This window comes from Nanorana parkeri, unplaced genomic scaffold, assembly GCF_000935625.1.
Source record: "Nanorana parkeri isolate BGI_ZX_2015 unplaced genomic scaffold, ASM93562v1 scaffold30, whole genome shotgun sequence".
NCBI lineage: Eukaryota > Metazoa > Chordata > Amphibia > Anura > Dicroglossidae > Nanorana > Nanorana parkeri.
This window is the reverse complement of record NW_017306298.1, coordinates 1393374-1403695: the sequence shown is the minus strand read 5'-3', so window position 1 is coordinate 1403695 and position 10322 is coordinate 1393374. Positions and strand designations below refer to the sequence as shown.

Sequence of the window (10322 nt, the reverse complement as noted above, 5' to 3'; positions counted from 1 at the left end):
GAGAGCCGTGACAGGATCGAGAGGTGAGGGAACCCGGTATGTTTTCCCTCACCTCCCGATCTACTGAGCCGACCTGTGACAGTCTCATTGTCACAGGTTGGCTTAGAACTATGAGGTGAGTGGAAATCACTCATGTCATAGTTCTCCTTTAACAGACCTGATTAGAAGGCAACCCCTATCCCACTTCGTACATGAAATTTGCAGTAGGCTGCCATTGCTGGCCTCTCTGTATCAAAATAAAAGTTGGCAATCAAGCCGATCCAAAGGCTTTAATACTCTCTGGGTCACTGCAGATCAGTGACACTGACTTCAGTTACTGAATGTTTGTGCCATGCAAGAGTCTCAAAGAATTGAAGCCACAGGTGGTCTGGTTTTTAGCATTGTCAAAATTAAATTATTAATGGCAGCCGATACATTTCTCTCAGTCCAGGTTTCCTTTAATTACTTGATTCACAAAGGCTGCCAGGAAGCATGCAGGTAGTGCTGGGCTTTCTTATCATTTGCTGTACTGAAATCCTAAAAAGTGCGGTCGGCCCTGCCTGTTGGACTACAAGACTCAGCCTAGCCCCCACTTCCTCTCCGTACCACCCAACATGCATACAGTTATATTGCAGTAAAGCAATGCTGCTGTCTTGACTTCCAGGAGCCTGCCCACATACAGTATGCAGCAAAAGGGCCCTCGGGGGATGTAATTCTGGGAGGACATGTCTACGTCAATAGAAACTGAACTCACTACAGAAACTAGGTAACAGAAGAATTCATGCCATGCTCTAGAGGGGGAGAGAGAGGCTCGGGGGTATATTTGGGTATTGCCGGGACATACATTTTATCCCACCAAAATACCTGGTATGGCCTATCCTTAAAGCAGTTACTGAAGAGCCCAACAATAGACAGCTATCAGTTCAGACACTACAAGGGGAAAGACTAAAAGGGCAACATTTATGAGACACTTCCCGATACTGAAAGGGCAGAAACAGGACACAATAAGGACCCATAATAAGTTGCTGATAAGAGTCAACAATCTACCAACCTACATCTGTTTTCCAGAGTAATTAATCTCCACTGTACATCGCTCTCTGCAGACAACAAATACTCTTACCGCCCCCGATAGAAGCTCATAAACGCTCCAGTATGTACTTATATATTCTGTAGAACTCTGGTTTCTAGATACATTTGGCTAAAGCAGCTTAAACAACAGTTCCTAATGGAGTCCACCTCCAGATAATAAGCCTATTTGTCATATCTTTGATAAACTAACCTTTCATAAATGCTTAGAAACTGTATCAATAAGGAAGTCGAAGACTTGCCTGTAGCCTGGATACTCCCTTGCCGACTCGTGTTTTATCAGTTACTAGAGTGCTGGCCCAAAGGATAAAAGTTAATTAGCTTAGAACTATTGTTAAAACCAAGAGATGTTTGGTAACAAAGTGGCCAGTAAATGGGACACAACACGATGGATTAGACATTTATTTTGCCATGTTTCTAAAGTGCCCTGGTGCTTCTGTGCGTCTCTGTGCTTTCCGTATCATGATACAGTTAATGTTCCTTCCCAGTTCAAAACAAAGCTGTAGGTCTGTCGATTAGTTAACTCAAACCACCTTTATAAGATTGAGATCTGCACTAATAACTACGCGTATTAAAAAATAATCTCCAGTCCAATTGTACAGCAAAGTATTGATTTAATATAATCTGAAATCAGTAAACAGGACTTACTTATAGTGACATTAAACCCTCAGATTTTTTTAACATAAACCTATACTGTAAAGTGTGCCTTACTGTAATCCATGGTTGTTTCCCTTCTCTTTGCTGCTCTTCCTTTTAAATCCGTATCTCTTCTCATGCTGGGGGAGAACTTCCCTTTTCAGCTCAGGGCCTCTTCCTGTAGTGCTGGCTCAGGTTACAGCCTATACACAGACACCGTGTATCCATTCCTGAGACAAGGCAGTCTGCTGCAGAACAGAAGTTCTGCAGAGCATGAGAACAGATACAGATTTAAAAGGAAGAGCAGCAAAGAGAAGGGGAACTACCATGGATTACAGTAAGGCGCACATTACAGTATTGTTTTATGTTAAAAAATCTGAGGGTTTAATGTCACTTTATCTATTTCCCTTATAAGCAATTTATAGTATATACAGGCAGTCCCCGAGTTACAAACAAGGTAGGGACTGTAGGTTTGCTCTGAAGTTGAATTTGTATGTTGGAACAGGTAAATTTTTTAAGTGTAACCACAGCCCCCAATTTTTTTTTAGTTATGGATTGCATAGAGAAGGATTAACCCCCTGTAACGTTTGTTTTGCTGTGTGTGCCCCTGTTTCACCTCATTTTGAAAATTTTGGCTTGTCGTGGAAACAAGGATTGGTGATAAAGCTTCAGTGAAGACAGCTTTTTCCCATAGCAACTCTTACAGTAGTGAATTTCCCTTCCTATGGGTAGATTTCCTCTCACTTCCTGTTGTCTCAAGGACAGGAAGTGAGATGAAATCTTTCTAATGAGGATACAGACAGCAGTAAACACCTCACAGTGACCTGGCAGAAGAGGCGGGAAACCCTCGTCTGTACGTCTAACAAGAGCCAACTTCCTGTAATGTACGTACGGTATTACAAACCAGACCCAAAAAGGCGGGCACTCCTCGTCGGCACGAGAGCGGTAGCATTACAATGACTGAAATGCTGAGCGGTACACTTTGGCTGCAGCCTGGGACCCCCTGCTGTACAGTAATAGCCTCCGTTTGTAAGTAGGGGTCGTATGTAAGTCGGATGTTTGTAACTCAGGGACTGCCTGTATATGCATTTGCATACTAACCATAAGTTTTGTAGAATGCCAATCAAACACGCTGAAAATGTCACATGGGCTGTACTTAGCCCTATGAATAAACCGAGTTTAAGAACGTCATCTGCATGGCACTTTGTGGCCCTTGGGAGGTATCTGACATACTCACCTTTTCTTCACTGCCCTCTTACCCCATTTAGCTGCTGCAAACAACAGAAATACCCATTACGTTCAGGTATGGAGGAGAAGGCGACTGACTCCATGGGACAGCGCTGGTGCTTAGTGACTGGCCCAGCTCTGTCACATGGGGCAATGGGACTTCTCACCCGTTTTCAAGTCTTGACTGACCCAGAGCTTACACACCACTACCTCTGCTCAGTCTTGAGGCCGGGATGGGCGGGCTTGTTGTCGGTGCATGTTATGGGGGGAGTCTAATGGTGTACGTTTTCGAAGGAGGGGAGCCGGGGTGGCATCCCGCCTAGCTCACTAGTTGCCACAAGCTGGACGGGACGCTAGCCAAAGCAGCCAAGGTTGCTAAGAGCTCTTTAGCAACCTGGGATTCTCTGGCTGAAAAGTGACCCAATAAGATGCCTCGGGCTGCCTCATTATAGGGACAGGGAGAAGTGAGAAAGTGCATCTGGGGGGAAGGAGTATTAATAGAAACCTGTTGTTTTGCCCTAAAAAGGCAAAGCATAAACTCACTTTACCATGATCTAATTTTAGAAAGAAAACAAGCGTTAATACTTTGCACATCTTTTTGATTTCAGCTAATGAACGATCAGTTGTGCTTTAATTCCCTTTAAATGCAGATAAGAGTTTGCTACTCTGAACATTTATGTGCTATACCCACCCACTACAACATGCCCGCTCGCAGCACAGAATACAAAGTGTATAGAATTGGGTAAACTCCTATGACACCAATAATTAGACAAGCTTGAATTTTATTTATTCAGACCAGCTCCGTGTGATGGGCTCGAAGAAAGTGGACACACACACGAGTCCATGGGTGTCCGACTTTTATAAGAATTTTGTTTTTTTTATGCAGACATAATTGTAACAAGATTGCATTGCGTTATGTTATGTGGCTGTTTAGATGCAAACAAATCACTTTTTGATTGTATTTGTTTTATATGGAACCACTATGGTTCAATATTTCCTATTCTCCTAAAAAAGGACCTCCAGTAAGACAACCCCATTCAGATCTACAGGAATCAAGTCGATGGAGGTTTAAAACTACTAGAATTAGTTCCAATCCCCTCGCCTGTATGTAGGTAAAGGGCAGTATGAGCATCACACTGTGCATCTGCCACAGCCTCAAATCCAGCCAGTTATTGTTAAGGGAGGGAGATGTATGATCTCCCATTATTCATATGGTTGGGCTGCAGGCTAAGTCACAGATGCGTCCTGACCTATTTTTTTGGCAACAGCCGTGTTGCTGATGACATATATGTAGCCTCCATTAACTAACTAGCTGTGGACATAGTGCAGTCGCCAATTGGCCAATTGGATTGATAACATATTTTATGCATAAATGCCCAGATTAAATTTTGTAGCGTCAGTTAACTTGACAATAACTCCATGATTAATTTTCTAGTTTGTTATTGGGACTGAGATCTGGGAACACACACAGTTGTGCATTTTTAGTCATCTGCTGCAAGCTTATTTACCATTCTGACAGTAAGAGGGAACAAAGGGGTTAAAGGGTAAGTATAGTGCATTTTCCACTGAACACATATTTTTATTATTGCAGGGTTTATCATAAAATACCTTTTCATGTAACTTTCACAATTTCATGTTTGTGCTTTAATTTTTTTATTACAGGTATATAGCGCCGACAATTTATGCAGCGCTTTACATACTGCACATTCACATCAGTTCCTGCCCTCAAGAAGCTTACAATCTAAGGTCCCTATCCCACATGCATACATACAGGGACAATTTAGAGAGGAGCCAATTAACCTACCAGCATGTTTTTGGAGTTTGGGAGGAAACCGGAGTATCCAGAGGAAACCCACGCAAGCACAGGGAGAATATGCAAGCAAATCATATTTTTCTTATTGTATTAAATATAGAATTTTTTAGATTAATCACTGGTAGAGTAGATTGGCTGCCACACTGACTTAATGGTTTGACAGCTATTGGGATAGGATAAAAGTCCCTCAGGAGTACATTGTTTTCAGTGAGCATAAAGCATAAAGCTGGGAGAATGCCATTTGCATGGCATAACCACCACCAGCTCCATCTAGTGGCAGTATTACCATGGGAATGGCATTCCCCCAGCTTTACACTGGGTGGCAGATTTATACAGCGGCCTCATAGACTTGCATTACGAGAAGGAGCACTACAGCAAAATCATTGGGTAGCAATGCAAAGCAAGATGAAATGCCTGAGAATATAAAGAGTTAATATGGATGCCCCTAAGTACATTTTTACATAATATGTAAGTTTTTAAGACATACGTTGTTAACATTATTTATGTCAAGCTTTAAATAAATAACTACAAAAATAATATGCAAGTTACAGTCCCTTTGAAATAACTACACATTCTTCAAATGTGAAGTATAATACTTTTTCATCTATTTTCTCTTAATCATTTACAATGTATAAGTATGTGAACAGATCTTGTTATATTATTTCCATTATTTGTATTAAATCTTTATTTTAATCTTAAATGTGTAGCATCGCGCACATAGCTTTCTCTTAGTCCCCTTACAAAGTCCCACAAACGCCTGGTGAACCCAGCCAGTAAAGCCAAACTAATGCAGCCTTTGGTTATGGTTTGTCAACAATGTTGCACTGCTCCTGAATTCAAAGCAGAGTTGCCACTCTCAGGAGAGAAAGCGGGAGCATGTGCAGACAGGGCTGGTAAAGGTGCCCATACACTGCACGATTCTCGTACGAGAATCGCGGGAAATCCCACGATCGTACGAGAATCGTGCAGTGTGAATGAAGACGTGCAACCATTTCTACTGTACGGTCGCACGTCTTTTGTCTAAGGAGCATGCTAGAAAACCAGCCGAGAATCATATGATTTTCGGCTCCTTTTTAGCATGCTCCGGAGACAAATGCCGAACGTTCCGGTGTGCGCTCGCGCACACTGCCCGTTCAGCATTGCCGTCATCGGAAGCCCGCCCCTCAGGGCTTCCCACCTTTAAGGTGGCCATACACTTTACAACCATCGTAAGACCTTAGTCTTTGAGATGGTTGTAAAGTAATAAAAAAAACGTACAATCTGCCCATCTTGGACAGGCAGATCGTACTTGCGATCAACGCAAGCCCACCACCCTGAGGGGCGGGCTTCCGATGACCGCAATGCTGAACGGGCAGTGTGCACGTGCGCACACCGGCCCGTTCAGCATTTGTCTCCCGAGAATGCTAAAAACCAGCCGAAAATCTTGCGATTCTCGGTGGGTTTTCTAGCATGCTCCTTAGACATAAGACGTGCAACCGTACAGTAGAAACGGTCGCACGTCTTCATTCACACTGCACGATTCTCGTACGATCTCGGGATTTCCCGCAATCGATTCTCGTACGAGAATTGTGCAGTGTATGGGCACCTTTAGACTACAGGGTGCAGATCGGCCTGTACAGCATTGACACTGGCACTGAGGAAGTGCTAGTAACTGGCAGGATCACCAGGAGGGGAATTTATCAAAGCTAGAGCAAAGAAAATATGGAGCAGTTGCCCATGGTAGCCAATCAGCTTCTCTGTTTGATTATCAGAGCTTAACTGAACAAACTGAAGAGAGAAGCTTATTGGTTACTGTAAGCAACTGATCCAGATTTTGTCTGCTCCAGTTTTGATAAATTCCCCTCCAGGTATTTACCATTAACTAAAATGTCTTTACAAGAAAAGAAGAGCACCCGTAATCAGAGAAATTTATTTGGGGGCCTCTGATGAAAAAAAATAAATTTGGGCTTACTGACACTTTAATGTGTTTGTTGTTTTTTTACTGTTTGCATGTAAACTTTTTGGTGTTTGCAATTTTAGCCTGCAGATACCATAGTGTCACATTAAACAAAGTAAATCAAGTCTTTATTTATTCTGTAAATAACTTATCCATGCTTTGTACCATAAAAATATTTTTAGTATTGTTATAACGAGGCAAATTGCAGAACAATTATATGTTATATTTATAAAGTGTAATTACAAGTTATCTCAGTTTTCAGACTGACGTATACATTTTGTTTATCATAATGCTGATGAAAACCTGGATCTGTTTTACTGTGCTCATGATCCCTAAACTACTCTGAATTAACCACGTCTCCTGCGCCAGGCTTACTTTATAAAAGCCACAGCATACTACGCATGTCCCAATGCCCCTCCACCCATGTGTGGATTGCCAAGGAGCAAAAGATGACAATCCTATATTTGCTAATTACATATACAGGTGCACTTCTTCTTGGTTGTGCTTTCCTGATTTCCCTATCTCACTACAACTCAACAACCTTGGTCAGCTCTGCATGGCAACCAATCAGCTTCTCCCCTCAGTTTGTTCAGTTAAGATTTAAAAATGAAAGAGAGAAGCTGATTGGTTGCCGTGCACAGCTGCTCCAGATTTTGTCTGCTCCACTTTCGATAAATTCTCTTCTAAAGCTGGCCATACACCTTACAACCATCACACGACTTTCGCTGTGCAATGGTTGTAAGGTCCTTAAAATCTCGTACGATCTGCCCATCTTGGACAGGCAGATCGTACTTGCGGCCCGTTCGGCATTTGTCTTCCGAGCACACCACTAACCCGACGAAAATCTTACGATTTTCGGCAGGTTTTCAAGCGTGCTCGGAAGACAAAAGACATGCGACCGTACAGCAGAAACCTACGATAATCAACAGATGTATGGGCACCTTAAGTGTCTTTGTTACAGCACTTACAACTTTCTTATTTTTTCAAGAAACCCCAACTTTTTTTAACTTAAAGAAGTGCTCTGGGCATTTTAAACATTAACCCTCACAGTGGGGCTACCCCTGCACTGCAAGGTTTAATTGCTCGTTTTAGTCTAGGGTCTAAAATACACATTTTCAAAAATAATTAAAAAAAGATATACTCATTTGATCCTTGTCACCTGAACCTGTCACCACAATCTCTTCTTCCCCTGGCTCCAGTGGTCTAAAGACCTGTGACATCATCACATCCATTGACTTGCACTGAATGTGAAGACGCCAAGGGACAATTCACAGCCAGGGTGGAGAGGGAGGGGTCACTGCCCCGGGACCAAGGATCGAGTGAATATATATTTTTTTATTTTAGACCCTAGACCAAAATGAGCACTTAACACTTGCAGTATGGGGGTAGTTCCACTGCAAGTGGTAATGCTTAATATACCTGGAGTTCTAATTTAAAAACAATAATAATGTAATTTGGTAAGCCTGACATAAGCCCAATTAATTCAAGTGTCAATTTTCAACATAGGTCCAATGTAAATTTAAAGATCTGAAACTCAGTTTTTAGTTTTACAAATGTTTTAGCATTTAAAAATAAAAAAAACAAACACAGGATTTAATTGAAGTGAAACACATCGGTGTGCAGTTTTTTTTGGCTCAATGGTAAAATTAAAGTGCAATTGTTTTCTCAGAAGGCATTCAGCTTGTGGGATTGCCCAGTATCCTGCTATGTACAACACACACAGAACAATGAAAGCACATCTTGTTTTAACAGTGACTTTACATTGTGAAGCCCTACTTGCAGCTTACAGAGATCCAGTAGGCCACTTTGAAATGCGGGAGTAAACTAATGTTCCTCTTCGTTACTCCCCAGGACAAGCTGGAATTAGGACCACTTGTGGATTTAGCACCGCAGACTAATTTGCTACCTTTATTTGTTGTGATTGCTAATCAATCTGCTTACTGTCATTCCACCTGAACAGAAAACAGAAGGTCACTTAGCCTGATTTGCCAGTGTGTTCTTCTGGGGGGGGAGTGACAAGGGAAAAGCTCACTATGGGGTGAGAAGCATACAGAGTATTTACCTGGCTAAATAATGGTGATAAGCAGCAACAAGCTATATCAATCAGTGGACTGCTAGTTCTAACTACATATTATAATAATATTGTGCCTCTATTAGAGTCAGCAAATCCGTTCAGTGATAGATTTTCTTTAAGTACCATCCTTCTTGATGAGATACCCATACCTCCATTGGGAGCTTTTCTGTATGGTAATCCATTGGCAGGTACTAAAAGAAGACCTAGCCTGACAGAATTTAAAAATATTAAGATAGAACTGCAGACATACTCCCTTAATTCCTGTGCAAGTAGGAAACCGCTATCAATTCCCCACAGGGGGTCTAGCCCTTCCCAACTATATGCAAATCTAAAAAAAGAAAAAGTAAAGCCATATGTCTGCCCAAGAAAAATAAACATCGATTATAGTGCCAGTAGCTGCCACTGGAGAAAGATGGATAACAATTATAGTGCTTGGACCTGGCACTGGAGAAAGACGGACACCAATTATAGTGCAAGGACCTGGCACTAGAGAAAGTGGACACAAGTCATTGTGCCTGGACCTGACACTGGAGAAAGATTGACATCAATTATAGTGCAAGGACCTGGCACTGGAGAAAGACGGACATCAATTATAGTGCTACAACCTGCCACTGGAGAAAGATGGACACCAATTATAGTGCTACGACCTGCCACTCGAGAAAGATGGACATCGATTATAGTGCAAGGATCTGGCACTGGAGAAAGATAGACATCAATTATAATGCCAGGACCTGACACTGTGTTTCATGCAAGTAGCCTAAAGATCTTATAAGCTATTTGTTTTCTCTTCTTAGAGTGTACAGAAAGTTATCAGCAAGTTAGAAAATTTGTGATCGATAAAGTCACCTTTAGGGTAGCGTTATGTCACCTTTAAGGTAGTCCTAAGCAACGTAATCCCTGTTTAAGCCCCCACAAGGATTTAGCTAATAAAACTGGCCATACACTGGTCACTCAGACCAAATTGTAGCCATGTGTGACTTCTACATTAATCGAAAGTCATTTTCAGCCAACTTTTGTCAAAGCAGCTGCTCCAAAAAATCCTAGCCGAACAGTAACTCCAGCCAATCAACTCGGCTGGAGGGATTCCCCCACCTACACTATTTAGTGTGGATGGGGGAATCAAAAATGATCAAGGTATGGCCAGCCTTATGGTAACACTTACTAGTCCTTTACAGTGTATCTCTAGCCAAACTTTTATTTTTCTTGTTTTTTTAACATATTCTCTTGATATGTCCTTGTGACCATCCTTTCAACAGGGATACCTATTTTAATAATAACTGTTTATGAGTTAGCTTTCCCTTCAGTTCATGTTGCGTCTCCAGGACAGGAAGTTAAAGAAAATTTCCCAACTGGACACAAGCCACAAAACAAATCTGACAGGCGTTCTAAAGTTCTAGCTACAGATACACCTTAATCCACAACACACTGCTGCACTCCAAAGGCCTAATGTGTTTCTCAGATCCCAGCACACATTCTCCACAGAGAGCAGTGAGAATTTTTCCATTCACAAATTATATAAAACTGTATTAAAGGCCTGAGATAAGCCCGTTTCTGGGATATGTGTAGAAAGG

General features: G+C 41.8%; 1 protein-coding gene across 3 annotated transcripts in view; it reads right to left on the bottom strand.

Moving 5' to 3' along the window:
* ELP4 (elongator acetyltransferase complex subunit 4) overlaps window positions 1-10322 on the bottom strand; it is a 200922-nt gene that overhangs the window by 128687 nt on the left and 61913 nt on the right. The window contains exon 6 of one of the 3 annotated variants that reach the window (XM_018567818.1): window positions 909-924. The exons of the other annotated variants lie outside the window; for them this stretch is intronic. Coding sequence (XP_018423320.1) covers window positions 909-924 — 16 coding nt within the window. The remainder of the gene's footprint in view (window positions 1-908; window positions 925-10322) is intronic. 3 annotated transcript variants of the gene reach the window in all.